This window comes from Rhyacophila brunnea, unplaced genomic scaffold (genome assembly GCF_057557595.1).
Source record: "Rhyacophila brunnea isolate RB1 unplaced genomic scaffold, BYU_Rbru_1.0 scaffold_5, whole genome shotgun sequence".
NCBI lineage: Eukaryota > Metazoa > Arthropoda > Insecta > Trichoptera > Rhyacophilidae > Rhyacophila > Rhyacophila brunnea.
Genome location: NW_028233170.1, coordinates 22,097,520 through 22,119,163, shown reverse-complemented (window position 1 = coordinate 22,119,163; position 21,644 = coordinate 22,097,520). Strand labels below are relative to the sequence as shown.

The 21,644-nt window shown below is 32.1% G+C and overlaps 2 protein-coding genes across 2 annotated transcripts in view; one reads left to right on the top strand and one right to left on the bottom strand.

Moving 5' to 3' along the window:
* The window catches only part of Ziz (dedicator of cytokinesis protein Ziz), a 61,311-nt gene that overhangs the window by 5,651 nt on the left and 34,016 nt on the right, over positions 1 to 21,644 (bottom strand). Inside the window, exon 28 of the mRNA XM_085955833.1 lies at positions 1,022 to 1,431. Within this exon, the coding sequence (XP_085811959.1) occupies positions 1,022 to 1,431 (410 nt within the window). The remainder of the gene's footprint in view (positions 1 to 1,021; positions 1,432 to 21,644) is intronic.
* LOC147066158 (venom acid phosphatase Acph-1-like) lies at positions 10,361 to 20,305 on the top strand. The gene is made up of 7 exons (XM_085955839.1): positions 10,361 to 10,672; positions 12,295 to 12,405; positions 14,764 to 15,003; positions 16,410 to 16,592; positions 18,342 to 18,462; positions 19,149 to 19,366; positions 19,437 to 20,305. Exons 1-7 carry the CDS (start codon positions 10,490 to 10,492, stop codon positions 19,584 to 19,586), a joined length of 1,206 nt encoding a protein of 401 aa, XP_085811965.1. The 5' UTR covers positions 10,361 to 10,489; the 3' UTR covers positions 19,587 to 20,305.

Sequence of the window (21,644 nt, the reverse complement as noted above, 5' to 3'; positions counted from 1 at the left end):
CTTTTTTGAAATAATTAAGATATATATATCATTAGATTCGTTATTAAAATCTCTACATGAAAATTTTATCGCCTCTTTCAAAATCCGCTACGGTTAACTGTCATTTATGAAACAAAATCAATGCGTCTATCCATTCCCGCTATAACACTACTGAAACATTCAAAAACCTTTTTAGTTCAAAGAGTTTTTATTGATTTTCTCAACATACAACACTCAACTCACAAAAAAAAAAAAGAATCTACGATAGAATATCACTAATCTGGCACTATTTATTGATTGAAAGGGGTGTACGTCAGGGGGTGCGCTTTGACTTTAATTATGACCACAGATTTGGGGCAGTTGAATATTACGTATATTTTTCTTTTGAAACAAAAATTAGAAGACCTATAAAAGTAAGAAAAACGTAGGTGAAAGTTTATCTAAGAATTGTCAGGATATCACGGGTGTTTTGTCGTTAGGGATGAAACACTATTTTATTTTCATTACTCACTGTGTTTGAGGACTTTGCATTCAGGGTACGAATTATTTATTATTAATTATTTACGAGCATATTTGAGTGCTTGGCGAGTTCAGTCTTGGATGCTCCCAAGACATTCCCAGTCATAAAAAAAATAATGCTTCACAACAGGCGTAGGGTCCCGTGATACGTCCGATTAAGACTGGGTGGGGTGCGGGGCAGGTGGTTTGGTGGGGACATTAACTTCAATGTCGGGCAGAGACTGGTGATACTTTTGTTACAATGTTAAAATTATCAATATTATGAGTTATATATTTTTCTCCGTAATTCTCTTGATTACACGATTCCTGATCTCTTATCAACGATAGATTTCTCACATTTAAACTTTTTTTTTCTCTCTCTCCCTCCATAACGTATAGCCTCAAATAGTGCCGGATAACTGGGCGTGCCAGACATCGAATTGCCAAATTAATAGGATTCTGTTATATATATGAATTTATTTTTATTACAATTTGTAACCTGTAAAATTAAATTTCTTGCTAATATTTAAAAATCAATACTCACGGGCGCTGAATCCATTATCATTTTCACAACCCCGGCTCCGAACTTATGCTCATAGAGTTGGCACAGTCTCTCGGATATCTCACTGAGAGTCGTAACCTTCGGTTCCTTGTACACATACTCTATTCCACTTTCGTCTTCAAAATAGGCATTACCATAGAATACCACTCGATAGAAGCGCCCCAGCAAACGCCTCCCTGTGTTCTGGATCTCCAAGACCTTGGTGTAAGACTGCGTTAAATGCTGATAACATTTTGTTAGCGCTTCAAAGTTTCTTTGCTTCTCGTGGATAGGTACAATGAGGCGGTAGAGGGGGCCTAAAAGCTCGTAGCGTTCAGCCTTTTCAACGCATGTCGCGCATGTCTCCAGTTCTTCGAGGAGACTCTGCTCCGTATACTGGATATCGACCATGCCTAAAACAAGGATAATTTTTATATGAGTAAAAAGTTTGAACCATATCTAGAGGGAATCACATGAACCTATTCAATTATAACACTTGATGGTGATTCCACAATGTTTTTAGTGTAGTTGAATTTCAATATTTTTGACCCCCTTCCCATTGTCACAAAAATTTTTACCCCCTGAGTAAATTATATCACATTTTTAACTTTTTTGTTGAAAATGATTGAGTAGGTATAATATATATAATGAGTTTTGTTTTTATTGTTGTATTGTATTTTTAAAATATATTCTTTTAACATATACGTTCTAAGTTGGTTATTACGAGGAAGATGGGACCGACTGAATTTGCTTGTTATAAGCGTTACTCGTTATATCAGAGAATAGGTATTTTTAAATGAGCGGTCACATAACACAAAAAGACGCAATTCAAACAAAAATACACAATTAGAATTGTTTCCCGAAACAAGCATGGCATTCATAAACTACAAAAGAAGTTGTTTATTGTAATGAACGCTGGTAGGTTCCTACTGACTTCACAAACCTTGAATTTTTTACATGCAATTTCAACCATATGCGTGGATACTTTTTCAATATTGTCGGCGAAAACGCCAATTAGGTAGGTACTTAGACACTTAACTAGTGTCATAAACGTAATCCGATCCCGGCGGCATCCTGTCCGGTCGTATTTTATTGCTTAGGGTCGAAATGTTTTTAAACGATTGACACATTAACAGTTTTAAGAAAATTTTTGATGATATTTTAGCTCGGTATACCCGATAAGTAGCTCGTTATAAAAGTGAATAAATGTATGGAGAAAATCAAAAATTAAAATGTCCTCATTATATCCAAGATCTCGCTATATCTGAGATCGTAATAACCGAGTTCGACTGTATATATATATATTCTTTCTAACACTACAACAGGCCAACAGGCCCTATGCAGTAGTGTAGTTAGTAATAGAAGTGAAATAATTAAAAACACCCTGACTTTGAGAAATTCGCATAAATATATTGTGTCCTCAGCGGGATCAAACCCGTTGTCCCCGGATAAACGGCTAGCGCCTTATGCACTGTCCTACGAGGGACTATGTCACATTTTCTATGATCGACACTATCTTATACTTTTTGTCACAAATTGTCAGATTATATCAGAACTCTCCCCCATTAGGGAGTGATATTATATGTCGATGATTTCTCTGCTACAAATGAATCTGCATTATGATATGACTTGCAACAAATTTAATCTTTATCTTTTTATTTCAAATTCACTTTCATATAATTAAACATCATTATTCAATGCTTAAACAAAAACGTTCCATAGATCTACAATACTCCATCCAATTGTAAAAATAACTAACTACCTAGTGATTAATTTTTACTGAATTTTCATTCACGTAATATAAAAATTGTATATGGTTGAATATTTACATTATTATAATATACTTACCTAAAATACTCATATAGATTAAATTAATATTCTCTTTCTACAAAAATTATAATGTTTACGAAAATTACTATGTATGATGATTAATTTGCGTGCGAAAGGAAAAGCCAATGAATATGCCAAATGTACCATAATACATAAATGGAAAAAGAGCTGAGTCGAATCAACGCATCTCAAATAATAAATACTACAAAGAAACACTGGAGTTCCAATATGAAGGGTCTCATGAAAAGTTGTGATTTTAGACATATTGCCTTTTTCCTTTCACATTTTTATATTATTATATAATTTTAATATTACCATGATAACAATAATTATTGTTGTGTAATAATGTATTAACTAAAACAGCAATGTTCCCAGTGACGTTATCAGAGGTTTTATTGTGGCCATACATTTTATAACCACGGCTTATCTACATTGGCCAGCAAAACTTTTAAATACCTAGATATAATTTCAGGCACGTGAATAAAAAATCAAATATAATGTTTGAGGCTTTCACGGTTGTTTTTTATCGTAGTATATTCTTGGGTTTCCAGCGTGTCTCCTTCTTCCTTCTTTACTCGACATTTCGGGCTCGTTGCAGAGGCCATTATCAAGAGATGATATGTTTTATGATGAAAATGTAGTGTAGGTATGTGAATGTAAACGTTGCTCTAAGAATGTCAAAAGGAATCCGATTAGCTAAGAGCAAACGCTGCTCAGAGTAATCTGTCAATCGTTACGACCAGGGATACCGGCTCGAATATTAGATTTTGCTGATAGGGCCGGAAGCCATGACGTTTTTAACCGTAATCCATCATCCCTATTAATATTTTCAGGGTTTCTATGGATTTCAATGGCCTCCTTACCAATCGTGCGAAATATCCTTTATTCCGACCCAATATCTTGGTTTCAAAGTCAAATTTGTGTCCTGTATCCATCGAGTGCTCGGCAATTGCCGACATCGTGTAATGTTTAAGTCGGTATGCTCTCTCGTGTTCACTCACACGCTTCTTTACTGTTCTAGAAGTCTGGCCTATATACTTTTTGGGCATCCACGACAGCTTAACTGGTATACACCTGCCGAGTCTAAAGGTTGTGAGTCCTTTACTGGTCTTAACAAATTTCGGACCATTGTCGATGTTGAGAATATTGTTTCAATTTCATGTTTCCGAAGTATCCTGGAAATAGTATCGGTGGTGTTTTTGATATAAGGTAGATATGCCCGGCCATTAAACTGTATCTCTTCCTCCTGACTGACCGGGTTAAGGTTGATTTTGCTTTGATGACAAGAGCTCGGCGTATCTGCGAATCTTCGTATTTAAAATCCGAGATATCTCAAGTATCAAAGGCTCTTCAAGCAAACGGATATTCTCACAATATGATCCAAAAAGCCACCAAAAAGCAAAATCAACCTTAACCCGGTCAGTCAGGAGGAAGAGATACAGTTCAAAGGCCGGGCCTATCTAATGCAGTACATGTATTTAAAAGCATTATAGCATACCACAATCATACGATAAACATATGGTCTGATTCATAAATGTCTCACAATTGGTCTAAAGTTTTACAGTGTTTCGTAAAGTACGAGGGTGGGTCAATAAGTCCTTAGAAAAGCCGACAAGTGGCGCGACTAGTACTGTAAGCGGTTTGTTTTCATGCAGCGGCACTACCGATTCAGTATGCTGCGAAGTTTCAATCAGATTGGTCGGGTTGTTGTGTGTTTTTCGTACATTAAAAAAAAAAATTTGCTTGTGGAAAATGGAAAAATGGAAAATGGAGAAAATTGAGTTTAGAGCTGTTATTAAACATTTTAATATAAAAGGGTTAACAGCAAAGGAAATAAAAAATGAGTTGGATTTAGTTCACGGCATATCTGCTCCTTCACTTGCAACTATTTATAACTGGTTAAATGAATTTAAACGTGGTCGTACATCAACAAAGGATGAACCACGCTCAGGACGTCCTGTAGAGGTGACTACACCAGAAATGATCAATAAAATCCACGATATGGTGTTAAGTGACCGAAGATTAAAGTTGAGTGAGATAATTGAGGTTACAGGGATCTCAAAAGGTAGCGTCATTTCTATTTTACATGACAAATTGGGCATGAAAAATATTTCTGCAAGATGGGTGCCGCGTTTGCTCACAGTCGACAATAAACGCAATAGGGTGGTGGCCTCTAAAGCCCTGTTGTCGCTCATGCAACGCAATCCGGATGAATTTTTTCGTCGTTTTGTGACTGTATATGAAACATGGATACACCACTATACTCCCGAGACGAAAGAACAGTCAAAGCAGTGGATTGCGAAGGCAAACCATGTCCAAAGAAGGCGAAAACCGTAAAATCAGCTGGTAAGGTTATGGCTACTGTATTTTGGGATGCACGTGAAATTATTTTCGTTGACTATTTGGAAAAAGGAAAAACAATAACAGGGGATTATTATGCATCTTTATTGGACCAGCTAAAAAACAAAATTGAAGAAAAACGGCCTCATTTAAACAGGAAAAAAATCCTCTTTCATCAGGACAATGCCCGTGTTCACACATATTTACGATCAATGGCTAAAATTGAAGAATTGAAGTTCGAATTGGTCGACCACCCACCGTATTCGCCAGATTTAGCCCCCAGTGACTTTTTCCTTTTCCCAAACTTAAAAAAATGGCTAAGTGGACAACGTTTTTTTTCAAATGAAGAAGTCATCGATCGGACAAATGCTTATTTTGAGGACCTTCCGAAAACTTATTTTTCTGACGGTTTAAAAAAAATTGAGAAACGTCTAACCAAGTGTATTGAGCTCCAAGGAGATTATGTTGAGAAATAAAAAAAAAATACAAAAATAAAAACTGTTTTAATGCTTTTTTCTAAGGAATTATTGACCCACCCTCGTATTTAGTAGGTATCAATTAAATAAATTCAATCAATATTAATACCATTTAATTAAATTGACAATATTTAAAGTATGTCTAATTAGGCAACATTTACACAGTACAATATTATGTGGTTTGTTGGAAAAATGATATGTAAATATTAAAATCTCTATTATAGTACGGGTAAACTTTTATATAATTGATAGTTCAATAGGTCAGTGGCATACACATCTTCCTATTATCATGGTTGTATTGTATATTTCATGTACCTAATATTGTTATAATGACTTTATACATAATATGGCTCTCGACAATATGTTTGAGATACATTCTGCAGTTTTTTGGACATATTATTCGGTGCGGACTGGATAACCTGGAGAGACTAGTAGTTTTGGTTAGCCTCCAGGGAAGACGAAGCAAAGGAAGAGCATCGGCGCGACAAATTGAAGGAGTTTACTGGGGGCAACCTTTACTTTGCCCTAAGAGAAGCAGAGGATCGAGAAGGGTGGAAAGCCTTAGAAGACGACGGAATTTCAAGGTGGTCATGATCCTGAGTCATGAAGCAACAATGAAGATGAAAAAATTGGTAAAACTCGTATTCTTTATTTACCAAGGGAATTGTACAGAATATAGGCAGGTACTTAGTAATTTTTTTTTACATTTTACATGAGCATTCAATAGTTATTCGACATTTCTGAAGATGCAATAAGTTGGTGGGTTAATTTAAGAAATGATTTATTTATATACTAACGACATATAAATTAACAGTTACTTAGGGATGTACGTATTAAAATATATATGTAAATAAGTCAGCTAAATCACAAGTCAGACCATATTTGGATAACTAGTGATTAATAACTAACATGTTGTGCGCAGTTGGCGATGTTGCCGCCAAAACATTAAAACACGACAGCTGCCAAATAATTATGTTTTGTTAATAGAAAGAGTAAAAATAATTTCTGACAAAGCAATATTGTATTCATTAGCGATTATCTATGCAAACGCCAACAAAAAAGGAATGAATAATTTGAAAGCATTAGGTAGCATTAGGAATAGTTTCAATCAATGGTAGGTAGATTTTGAAAAAATTACGTAGGTATCGATTAATCAATCAAGTGAACATGGTGGGCATATATTGTAAGTTGCCATTTTTCTAATAAATACACAGTATGCTTGGAATACGTTAACTGCAGTGAGTAAATTTACAATTAAAACACTGAAAAAATAACTATGTTTTACGTTGTGCAGTTTTCAAACTTTTATCATTTGTACGTAAATTGCCGTGCGGTTTAAGCATCGGCCTTTAGTGTTGAGGGTCCCAGGTTCGATTCCTGGGTCTGGCAAAAAGTACACATATTGTTTTTCAATTTATGTATGAGTCAGAGTATGGACCTCATAGGTTGAGCAAGTGGTTGACATTCATTTCTCGTAAAAATAAATTCTGTTAACACAAACCTCCACTCTGTGGAGGCCCATATGATCTTATTAGGATCGGACATGGTCGGAATGAAATCATTTATATGTAAATTAAAAAATATTTTAATAATTGACAGAAATCAGCATTTTAAAAATGGTGACGATTTTGAACACGGGAAGCAAAGTTGCCATGTTAGTCAGAATTTTGGTATCTGTCAAGCCATTTTACGTTTTTCTTAGCTCGTATTCTTATTTGACCGGTGGTTCTTTGTCCGGTACAAATCTTGCAATCGATTTTTAACTAACTTCCCGACTAGCTAGGCATTTGAAACTTTTAGAATATATCAGAACACGATGCAAATGCATTTTTTTAATACTTTTAGCCATCTTTAAGTAGAATTGAATTCATTTTCAGTTAATTCTGTTTTGTATGAAAAGTTATTTTGACACCATTATCGGTTGCTACGGGTCTGGGGTCTTAGCAACTAAATTATTAATATATACGTGCGTTACTATGGAAATCAATATGACATGTCAAGTACAAATTTTTTTGATCGTTTAAGCTAGTCAAGTCAAGTTTATATGATTCAACAGAATTTAAAAATGTTGTATATAAAAAGTTTTTTTTATCTTGTAATTATTTATATTTCGGTTTCGTCGTTAGTTAAATTTACATAATATCAATATTCTATGCATCGGGCCCTAGAAATAATTGAATATGAAAACTTTGGGAAACTTTGAAATTTTAATTCGCTTGTAAATAAAAAACAATAATAATTTATCGGTAGGTAATTAATTTTATTCGATCTTAAAGAATGATTTTGTAGCATCCAACAGTTTAATTATCTGCGGTGTGTCATTGTGGAGTTACTAGATATATCTAGTAAAGATTGTAATTAAGTAAAACAATATTATTTTGATTTGTAAATATTTCCAAATTTAAAATAAGAAACCTCAGAGTGAAGAATTGTAAAAAAAGGAAACTTGAAAAATGGCCATGATTTTTTTATAAGACCAAAGTGAAAATTTTGCAATACGATTTATTTTTGAGTTATTATAATGAAATATTCAGATAAAAATCAAGTAATAAAAAAAAGACAATAATAAACCATAGCATGGAGTAGTCATACATAAGAACACGTGAAGAGATGGGTCAATATGTAATGTAATCTAATAAAGTGACTCAGTCATTAATTAACCCTTCCCTACAAGGCAAATAAAAAATAAAGCATAACTGGTTTTATTTTTTTAAAATAACATCTAATTTAACATTAAATATGTAATGCATAACCACTGGATACAATTGCAATGTAATAAAGAATATTATAGGTGGTGTAAATGAAAATTCTGCCATTTAAGCTAATGTCAGAAAAAGGGAGCTTCAGTTGTTTCGTCTTAGTCAAGTATACAACTAACCTGCCTGCCATTGATGTCAATTCGAAATACAATATATTCAACTAAATGGCTTCAGGTATTGATATATTGATACCTACACAGTGTGAGTAAATTTAAATGAATATTGTTTCATATTATTATGAGATATAAGATGTCAACTGTTTTAAATCAATAATTTTATTGAATTGAATATTTCTTCAGAATAATATAATATTTTTTAAACTATATTATGACGACTGTTTTCTTTTAATATATGTTATAGATCCAGAAGTTTCATTGAAAATGATAATCATAGTAATTATTTATTTTAAAATACATTTAATCTTTTATTTTCCATAATACAAATACTTTCTTAAATAGTGCGTCTGACGAAGAGTGTTAAGTTAAGGTTGCCTGTGTATAATTCTGAATATGTCAAACTATCTTTTTACTGTATTATTTTTTTAGACTGAAATTATTATGGTAGAAGATGTGACAGAAAGACAGAAAGTACTGGTTTCAGTAACCAGTTCAGAAAGTCAACTTATCATATAAAATATTTGAATTTACGACGAGTAATGGTTCAAATACATTATGATCACATCACATACTGTCACATGCCGGTACGGTGACAAATTTAGTCTATGATTTCGTCATTCTGCAGAATATTTTCAATGATCACTATCTCTATAAATTGAATGATGGAGAGTGCCAACTCTAATGAATTAATTTTAATTAATTTTAACAGTTTATACATGTGCATATGTCGAAATTACTAGCGATATTGCATCCAAAGATAATATTTTGAATTGAACCCAACCTGCAGACCATACTGCATAGATAATAGACAATATTCTTATAGAAAATACATAATGCCAGCCACTAAAAACAAAAAACACTTGATTCTAAAATGTGTAGACATGTAGAAAATGATAAAAAACGTTCATTGAGTCATGCGGGTGTCGATGTAGCGCGGTATGCGTGAGGTGACCTTATTGTTGTTCTGGTGATTTCGGCACAATTTGCGAAGTGACAATGTTCGTTTAAAGGTTCAAAATGTGCTACGGGATGGGATTATCAGTCTGATATCATTTTAAATACCAATGAAAACGACACTAAGTATATACTTTTTTCCCGTAGCAGCAGCTTACTGTGCAGCTCATAACATGAACCTAAAGTGACTATCATTTAATTTCTCTCATCATCATGATACTGTATGCCGTATGGGAAAGAAATGTACTAACACAAAATATTTATAATAAATAATAATTTGTAAAAACCTCAATAACACAATAAATATTTGAAAAATTCTGAAAAGAAAAAAATATTAAACCGAGTGGGATTCAATTAAACATACTTCGCTCATGTGCATTATAACCACTGAGCAATTGACTGCAGATTTTGCTCAATACATTTATTTTTATGATCTGGGTATTTCAAATTTCCATCAACAGATCGGTACTTTCTTTGAAAATTAAATCAAAGTGAATATTATAAATTTTGATTTATAGATGGTGTCAGGAATGCTCCAAGTTTTTGTTGAACTTATTAGTAATTTTTAATTCCAAGTATTTATTATTATTCGAGAATATCCACATTATTATAGAATGTAGCATTCTTTATTGAAAATAGATACATAACTGCATTTTATGTATCTTTTTAGACCATGCCTCAACTGAAGTATAGCCTTAACTCATTTCTATATAATATCTTAATCGAAAATTTAAAAATTAATATTTATACTGAATTTATTTAAAGATTCACAAGTGTAGGGTTAAAAACATGCCAAATGTAAAATACAATTCAATTAAGTGTTTTTCTCAATAGCATATATAAGCATTCCGCCAAATAAACTGATGTGTATCATAAATCACTTTGAAAGATATCTAGACTCAGCCGGTCTAGTTTTGGAACGAGCGACACACATTGTAAAGGTGGACAAAGTGGCCAATTCCAGAGGGCAATTTGCGAGTTGTCACCTTGTCAGTCATGGTGGAAGCACATATTCGCGCGCTGTTCTTTTTCGCCGTGTGGGTTGTTTTGGCAAACGACAGGCGATTCGCAGGGGGGGAGTCATCCCTGCCGATAAAGGTGAACGAATACCACGAAAGGGGTTTCGATGAATTATTCAATCAGATCGAAGAACCAACTGACCTCAAGCTGGTTCACGTGGTGAGTTGTCATACAATTGCAATTATTATCATCTCTATTTATCCACTAGCTCATCACAATAGTGTGTCTATCAAACATATATCTAATAATGTCTGTGATCTCTAAATAAATAAATAATAGGTCGAACTGACCACATCACACATACAGCAAGTAGCTACATAAAAATATATTTTAGGTACATTAAAAAATAAAAACATTCAGAAAAATTTATATTAAAAATTAGGAATGTTAATCACATTAACAAGAATACAACATTAAAATAAACACACGGATAGAAGTAAAAAAATATTTTCATTAAGGCATTATGAGGTGTCATTATGTAGTCCGCAAATGACCAAAATGTAACAAAAGAATACGTACATAATTATAACTTCCGAAGCCCATCAATGCAAACGATTCTTTTTAAACTTAACGAGATAATAATAAACTATAATGATATAAACAAATATCCATATGTCTGATTGTATTTTGCTTAATAATGAATGCCTAATAAAAATCGCTGTATTGTTCCATTTGAAAATAAATTGAGTATTGTATTTTCAAATTGAAATTAACATTGTTGACAAGAATGATTATATACGCCTGAAACACAAAAACATTGTTTACCACGAATACAAAATATATGAGTCGTCGAACTGTAGAAGTCGCTTTGAAAATTTTGAAAATCCGCTATGGACATTTTAAAAGACCCTTTTTTATAAATTACATGACAATTTCTTGCATCCTTCCATTATCATCGTTTTTGCCAGCAAATATGATGAGAAAATAAAATTATATATATTGACATAGAAATTATGAAGTGAAAATGTTTTTTCTGTGATTTTTTATGAGGTAGAAAAATTCTCCTGACTACATTTTGTGACTGGAAGACTCATATGTGGACATATCGGTCATTTGAAATAGTGTAATGGTGATTTTTAGGAGCTTCGGAGATAGTATATAGCGATCCTTGAATAACTTTAGTATAATTGAATTGGATGCATTTTTTTTGTAAATCAAAAACGGCAGAATGAAACGATGTCTCACTCACTTACTTAGGTATTATTATTTGCGATTGTTCATCTGAATCTAAATAATGGTTGTTCATTGTATAATAAAACTTGTTACACTAATGCAAAACGTTTTTATCTCAGTACAGCCTTGGAATAAAATCACAAAAAATAAGTCTGAAGCTTCCTAACACTGAATTTGCAATGTGAAATGATTTGCAGCACATTAGTCTCAGTGACACTACTTTCAGTTTTACTTGCATAATACTCATAGAAAAAGGTTTTCTTCAACATACATATTTATTTTGTTTATGGCAGTAATTAGATTTTTTATACTGATATAGATAATGTTCATGGTAAAATTTCAATTCAACATTCAAATTAACAAACGGAATCTTTTCTATTAATTATAAATTTGATTGATATTTCTGAACTTTACTGTGATTAATATTGTAATAACATCAACTCAAATAATTAAATATCACAAGTTGACTTTTTTTTTGAATTTTAACTGTCACTTCCTTAGAATGCGTGATGTGGGAATGTTAAAGGAATTTGACCTATACTTGATACACCTAATTGATAAGTTATGAGGTCTGTAATAATAAGAGAGGATGATTTATTGAATGACAGCTGTTCCGGCACGGGGACCGGACGCCAGACAGAGAGGAGATGCTGCTTTACCCTGATGACCCTAACATCAACAACACATTCTATCCGTATGGACTCAAGGCATTAACAAACGTACTTACATTTTTTTAATCAACCGTTCAATCAACCAAAGTAGGTCGCAAATGTCTAATAGAAACGCATTATTTAAGGTCTTTGACTGTTAATTAAAAACAAAACGTATCAGCAAATCACATGCTTCAATTGGACCGGATTAATGTAGTGTATCCCAAACTTACAACACAACATTTTTTTTAAATAATAAACAAATACATAATATCGTCGTTACACCTTCAAAATCGGCTATGTGCATAAATTTCACAAAATAGGTTTTTCACACCAAAAGTTTTATAATAATTCCTTCTATACCAAGGAAAAATGTATTGATTATGATAAAAAGTATTCTGGAATTGCTTTAAAAATTATTTCGATGTTGTAGGCGACAGGCATTGTAATTCGCATTATTCTTAGCCTCTTCAGTAAAGTTTTGAAAAATACACATAGCCGATTTTGAAGGCCCAACGACGATATATAGAAATAATTGAATATGTTTAGCGATTCGGATGGAACTCCTTGTAAATCATATGATAATCATTATGTGAAACATAAATAATTTTGTGCAGCGATGTCCAATTCGACTCTATTTGTGTCACGCAGCATATAAAGAAATACATAATTTGAAAACACTTAGAGAAATATAATATAACCACTAGAAAAAATCTTTTTGAAATATGACATCCAGCAGGGTTCAAACCTGCGCCTCCCGGGATTCGCGCCTATGTGCTTTGACTATGTGTTCTATCTAATTGCGATGAAGTTAACTAATAGCTTTTACATTACTCTCTGAAGCACTTTCTAAAATGTGTTACTTATTGGCAATTGGCTTTTGTATTTTTAATCGACGTATTATAATTACCTACCTTAATTGCTAACCGGTGTCAGGATCACTCTAAATTTTTGTTATAACGTACTTGCACTTGCTAATAATTCAATAAATTATTCTTTTTAACCAACGAATATTTCACAAGATTTAAGAATGTAACATTCTTTCATTGAACATAAATAATTTGAAATCTTAAATCTTGTGAAATATTCGCTGAATAAAAAAAATAGTTTATAATATGAAGAAATATTTTCTACAAAAAGATGATTCAAGTGTATCAAATTTTTGGCATACTATAGTTTGGGAAACACTAGGTTAATATATAAAGCAATATATCGAAAGAAAAAGAAATAGGTGAAAAATGTGATAACAGAAAATGAAATTTTAAATATAAATTCATATTTGTTGGAAAGCTTCGAATTATACGCTAATCAGTTGATTACAATATTATTAACACTTGATGCAAGAAGTGCCTATATACGTATTAATATTTTTGCCTATATTATAATATTTTATGCTTAGTATCATTATGCCACTTTATTAATATTTATACTGGTAATACTGCATATATACGCAATAAGCATATTATGAATGCTGCTAACTTGTATGTCAAAATATGAGATTTAGGTACACTGTTTATTACCGAATATTTATCTATGTATATAAGATTCTAGCAGCCATTACTTACATCATTGATTATTTCAAAAATTAAGAAAAGGTTGTTTTGCATTTAAAAGGTTTACAAGACGAACTGATGACATTATAATTATAAATCAAGTTAAAAAATACAGTCGAACTTGGTTATTACGAGGAAGATGGGACTGACTGAATTGCTCGTTACAAGCATTACTTGTTATATTGTTATATAACATTTTTCGCGCCACGTTCTATTTAAGCATAGAACATAAAAAATCTGAAAACCATCGTAAAAATCCCCGAAACAAGCATAGCGTTCATAAACTACAAAATAAGTTGTTTATTGTAATGAAGTGCTTCACAGAGCTTGGATTTTTTACATGCAATTTCAACCATATGTGTGGATACTTTTTCAATGTTGTCAGCGAAAATACCAATTAGGTACTTAGACACTTAACTAGTGTCATAAACGTAATCCGATCCCGGCGGCATCGGTCTAGTTAACTGCCCGGTCGGATTTTATTGCTTAGGCTCGAAAATGTTGTTCTTAAATGATCGACACATTAACAGTTTTGCTCGGTATACCCGAGAAGTAGCTCATTATAAAAGTGAATAAATGTATGAAGAAAATCATAAACTAAAATGTCAACGAATGTTTCCTCATTACATCCGAGATCTCACTATTTCCGTGATCGTAATAACCAAGTTCGACTGTATATCGATTACAATACGTCAAATCAAGATGCTAGTACTATTTTTATAGAGAAAAAATCTTAAAATAAATTACATCTAAGAAAGTAGATAAATTTTATGATAATTATTTGTAATGTAGTTTAATGTTTTCATAGAATAAGATTTTAAAATCATAAGATAAATATAACACAAAGCCTACTAATGTCTAGTTGTTATTACAGGCAGGAAAGGCTCGTGAATATGACATTGGAGTATTTCTGCGGAAACAGTATGGCGAATTTTTGAACAAAATTTATATACCGGAGGAGATTTATGTACGAACCACCGACTATGACAGGACCAAGATGAGCGTGTTGACATGCCTGGCCGGACTCTATCCGCCCGATAAAGTACAACAGTGGAATAAACATCTGCTCTGGCAGCCAATACCTTACAACACCATTGATTATTATGAAGATGATGTGAGTTGACTTTCCTTAATAATAATTTAGGTCCAAGCTTTTAAGTAATTGTTATGTTATACTGTTGATTGATAAAGCTGTTTGAGCTTGGTGAAAAAATATACGTACTTATCGAGATGATCAACCAATTTGTAAGATAAATTTAACAGTAATAATTATAAAAAAAGAATTAAATATCGTCGCCCCGAAAGTAAAAGGGCACTTGTAACATTTTAACGGTTTTGCGTTATTAATGTAGTTTTGCTCGTAATTTAAGCTCCAGTATAGGCAAAATGGCATTTGTGGAGCGAGATCCATGAAATGTCAATTTACGAAAGAAAATAAAGGTCACTTGTGTATTTGTAATCTAATCTTCAATTTTACGTACAATAAAAACGTAAAATATACACGATTTTGTCAGTCAATGTGCAGTGGTTACAAAAATAATATAAGAAAAATGTGTAAAGACCTTTGTGCAAAAAAAAGATTTTGTTGCAGAAAAAAGGCCCTTGTGACGAGAAACTTTACAAGATATATAAAAAAAAATTACATTTAAATCTTTGAGTGATAAGTCCCTATGCTCTGAATTTCATTTCAAAATATTAAGAAATAACCTCGATCGACAAATCGATTTTTTTTAACTAAAAAAAACTTAAAATACGTTTTTTTCTCAAAACTGTTTTTTGCATAAGTGCCCTTTTGCTTTTGGGGCGACGATATAATATTATGGTTAATTATGAATTAACAAATAAGGTACAATTATTACTGTGCTAACAACAACTGACTTGTGGAAATTAATTTTATATGAAAGAAAATAATAAGGACAAGCAAAGATATGACAGTAAGGCTTTAAGGTGTAATAAATACTCTTTGCTAAGAAATCATACTGATATAATTATAACAGCAATTTTTACAAAGATGATGGAAGTAGGTTAATACTTTCATTGAAATGTCTCATTAAATTCAGAAAATGTTTTATTTTCAATGAATAGACAGACACCTTTATTAATGTACTTGACACCATTATGATCACGTCATGTTCAAGAGAGTAACAAAACTTATCAGTTAGATGTGTAAAGTCTGAAATAATTTAATTGTTATATTAGTAGCATTCGAATTAAAAGATTTAACTTTCTGTTTGACTAAACAATAAAACTTCTAGACATTTGTTTAATATTAAGTCAACTCAAAAAGTTAAATAAAGCATTTATGTACAATGATAATATCAAACTGCTTGACATATACATATCATCATGTCATTTGAACTGGATATTTTTTTTTTCTTAGATAAGAGCATATAACTATGATTCAAGATAATTAATGTACTAGTTAAATGTCTATATATAGAGCTTTATTCAAATAATATCTAGCAAACCCTTACTTGCGTTATTTAGATTCCAAATGTTTCAAACAGATCAAATTTTCAGATGATGTATTACTACACATGCCCCAGGTTTTTGGAAGCAAGATTGGAAGCATTATTCAGAAGGGATTTTCAAGATTTGTTAGAACCGCACCGAGAATTGTTTGAATTGGTCAGTAATTACACGGGGAAAAATTTGACAACTCCCGAAGACATATTTTACATAGACAACCTATTTCAGGCTGAGGTAAATATTTTATCAAATTAAATTAAAATCATCATCAGATGGGATCAATCCACCTTCTAATAGGCTTCTATGCGAGTGCGAATTTGTTATATCGCAAAAGATTTTTAGTAATAATTTGTCCCACATTTATTTTGACATGTGCTACGTGTCAGGATTTATGAATGGAATCACGCGCATACGAACAGATTATTTGACAGTAATTATCAACAAGTTTTAGACGGGCCAAGCAAGGTAAACTGGATAGTTATTTAAAAAGCGTTTTCATATTTTAAATTGTCTTGTATTTCAAATCCCTATTGATTGTGAAATTTTGCTTATCGTGACCGGTTCTAAAACGAATCCTCCATGATGAACCTATACAGCTCTTTCCACTCTTCTAAGTTATTAGCTTTTCAACTACATGTATTTTTCCAGAAGATAATCATTTCGTCAATCCACCGGGTTTTACAATGTTTGTTTAGTGCTTCTTTAGTACAATGGGTTACTTTAGAAAAACCTTAAACTTCCACCAGAGAGTCTTAAATTCATTGATGTATGTTTGAAGGGGAAGGAGGAACACGATAGATTTTCTTGAACAAACTTAAGATTGTGACATGGTAAAGTTTATTAGAAATGATATTTAGAAGAAGTTATATAGAGAATATAAAAACTATGTAAATAAGTATCTATGCCAAAACCCTTAAATGGGGATGAGCCGGACACAGCTCATAGACAAGATGGTTGCTGGACAAATGTGATAATTCTGTAGTACAGATGACATATTATGACCATCGAAACGCTATTCCAAGGTACACTGGATTGACGAAATATTAAGATTCGTTAGAATTACGTGGCAGCGAAGGACAAGGAACCGAGAAGAGAGGATAGAGATTCAGGAAGTCTTTATCTATCAGTGGGTTGAAACAGGGCAATTATGATACCGCAAATAAAATAGGATTTTTTGCTTTATTTTAGCAATACAAGTCGAAAAATGAGACAGTTAAATACCAACATTAATTTCTCTCATTATGATAAAACCGTTATATGCAAAATTCCCTTTTGTAGAATTAAATGATGTTTATTTCATTTATACTAAATATAATAATAATAATACAATTTATGTGGGGATAACGGTTAATTTTAGCCGAAAACCATTTTTGGTCACCATTTTTCCAAGATGGTGATATTTGCCTTTTTTTGCCTCAGAATCAGTCAAAAAAGCATTGTTCCTTGACAGATAATGTTAAATTTTGCGGCTAACTTTGCATATTATTTAGTCTGCCGAAAGGCAAGTTTGGTTCGATTTAGGAGGCTCCCGAAAATGTTGGTATTAACGCAAACAGCAACATATCTTTTATATCGTCTGCAATGTTCAAATTAATATTGACATGCAATCGATGACAGGGGCTTACTTTGTAGATTAAAAACAGTATATGAAAAATGAAGCACTAATATTATGTGGATGTTTTCATAAAATAGAATCCAATTGAGTTGAGAGGATACATTGTCTAAGAGTGTCAGACAAATAAAAAACATAATAATGATTGATAATGTTTACTGCCGGCTGAATTTGTACACACGTTGGGATTATATTTTTATAGTATTGGTGAGTGGCTCTGTCAAACAAAGTAGCAGAAATAGCATCCCGCTGACGCGTGACTCTTTTTCATCAATCAATTTATTGTACTGCGGCAACTAAAACAATTGTGTTCGTAAAAGACTCTTTTTAGTATTTAAATATTTGCAACATTATTGTAATTTTGATTTTAGAAAAATTATGGAATAGACCCACCCGACTGGGCGATATCTATCATGGACGAAATACAGGAGATGACCGTTATAGAGTACAATTTACAATTCGCAACGGACGAACTAAAACGACTGGCAGGAGGTGTGTATAACCAACAATTATTATACAACACATTTAGCAGTAATAATTGACTTATAAATTTTGATTCAGTAGGTGGGTGAAAAGAAATGAAAGATAAGTCTAAAAAATTGTATATTGAGATGAATATATGAAGTTAACTATAACGCATCCATGCGTAAAGGGAAGAATCGAATCAACATCGTAGAATTAGTACATTTCACACAAAAACATAGAAATTTTGTATACAGTGACAGTTTTCAATGACGCGACGAGACAATCGCAACATTAGAATGTACCGGTTTTAAAGAAATCTAGTATTGTTCAAAATCTGAATATAAAAAAATCATAGTTAAACCTGTCAACGACTACGGACCTACGTATATCTAAAACCCCCACTTTTTGTACCCTGATTTTTTACTGGTTTTTCGAAAAGTATTGATTTTAGACTTATCTACCTTTTTCTCCTGCTCATAGAATTATTAATTGTAAACAAAAATACAGTTTTGGAATAATCATAACAACACTACATTGGAATTTTAAATACATGTCTAAACATCTAATAATAATAAAGTGTGGCTTTGTTTCTGTGGACAATACAATGTTGTCATCTGCACCCTGCCGCCATGCAAATTAATAAGTATAGAAATTTTATCATATATCAGTACCGACATATTGACAATACAATATTACTTTTTTGACTTCAACAGGTACACTTTTGAACAAGATGATAACAGATTCCTACGCAAAAATAAAGAAAACTTTGAAACCTCTGGGTAGAAAGATGTATTTGTACTCTGGACACGAAAATAACGTTGCCGCTCTACTAGCGTGCAGTGGTGTATTTGAGTTTCATCAGCCGCCGTACGGGGCAACGTATATTCTCGAACTCCACGAAATGTTGAGAACGAAGACGTTTGCATTCAGGGTAAGTGGATAAAATATTACACATAGGTTAAATCATCATTATGTTATTATAACGCCGGATCGTTTTCCAGATACTCTATCTGAAGGATGTTCTGATGCCGCCTGAAATCTTGACGATACCGGAATGTGGAAAATTTTGTCCGTTTGAGAGATTTGTGGAGTTGACAAAAGACACGATTACGACTACTTTGAAGACAGACTGCATAGCGAATACCAGCTGACTATTATTTTCATTAGAAAATAATATAAAATGCTTCATAATTATGGTGATATTAAAAGCTTTAAGTTAAAACAGTATATGCAATATATTTAAAAAAATGGACTGTAACGGTAAAATTAATCACATATATTTTTCATAATGTCTGTGTTATTTCTTGTGCAAAAATGAGTGAGATAAAAATTATAATAATATAGCCTCTGATTCAATCAAATGGACAAGGTTACTTTTGGATTGAATTGGATTGTGTTTTTCTTATAATGTGAAAAGTGTCCTCCTGTAATTTAATAAGGAAAATCCGTGATAAAAATATAAATAATGCCATGGAAAAGAATGCTGTTACAAAAATACACATTTTATTATTCATTCATTTAATTGTAACAATCCCAGTTAAATTATGTGATATTTATAAATTTGAAAATATAAACAATGGACTATATATAACATTGTATTGATAGCGGTATAAAATTCTTATAAGCTACCTAATAAATTGTAAAAAACGATTGTGTTTATTAATAGGGCTTAAGACAATAACTACTATCTAAAACACTTGTAAACAATATGTACAAGGTTCTATTATCATTGGGATGCAAATAAAGAATACGTTTTTGGGTTTCACAGCACGAATTGGTTATCAGTGTAGCCGCTATCAAGAGTATTTCATGTCATCACTTAAATATCTTAAATACTGATCAACGAATGCAGATCGCTTCAATTAATGTATTGGGAAACTACATAATATATATTTTGCTCATATCTCAAAACAGAAATTTTAGATAGATCCACTGATACTAGAATCTTGAATAGTAATAATATAATTTTAACTTATTATTCGAGAGCTTTAAGTCAAACAATGTATCTACATCTAGCATCCGTTATAGATAACACGTTTCGCAATTACTAGAATTCAAGGGGAGTCAACCTTTTTATACCTACCGCCCACTTTTGTATCTCTGTTCGTAGTAAAGTTTTCTAACCGCCCATCGGTTCCACAGTAATGGTGATTTATAAAGTAGGGAAGTAACTTTACTTTATAAAGCAGAGTTACAGGAAGTTAAAGCATATAATAATAATTACTTACCAAATACTTTATTTCAGACTTTCGCTAAGTTTGTCAGAATAAATCAATATAAAACAACTTACTGTAGTTAAATCTATCTTTTTATTTATACTTTGCATACATAGAAGCATGAAGTTTGATGAAATTACATTTAATTAATTAAATTATTAATGAGATCCCTGAGGCTGATGCTGCGAAACTAAATACTGGATATCTGGCTCAATTTTTGTGAGGAACAAACGAAGGTCTCCTTTTTCGGAAATACTCAGGCGGTTTCTTTCTTTGGTCATAATATGATTAACAGCACTAAAGCCTGATTCCACAAGATATGAGGTAGGGAAAGGTATCAATAAACTGAATATCATTTTCCACATATTTGGATATAAGACAAGCATTTTTTTTATTTTGCCATAGGTTTTCAAATCCACCACTATCAAATTTATGTTTACTTTCTTCATCATATCTAATTTCGAACAGTTCTTCTTGGCAAGATGTATCAGCCTCTTCAATATTTGCTGCCAACCACCGCCCCTCATGAAAGCTGGAACGCTCACTAGTGGGCGGTAGGGACCAGGTTGACTATCCCTGTCCTAGATAGACACTGTAAATCAGGCTCAATGTTAATTGATTTTTTTTAATGTGTATTTAGACTTTAGCTCCCCCTAATATTTCTGTGGCTGTCGCAATAATGTTATATTTTAGAAAAAAAAATGTATTTATAAAATATTTCTGTAGTTGTAATGCAACAATTACTATATTAAATAATAGTTTATTAAAAATATTGTGATTAAATTTATGATATCGTAGATTATAAAGTGGTTATGAGTAAGTTACCTATGTATTTTAATGTTGGGCTATTATGCAAATATGTCTATATATATATATGTATATGCTAAGTAAAAATGTATAAGATACAAAACGAATGCTCTTATAAAATTAGACTACATCCGTCATAGGAATGAATTGCCGCGTGATATCCTTTTGAATGAAATGCCATAATGG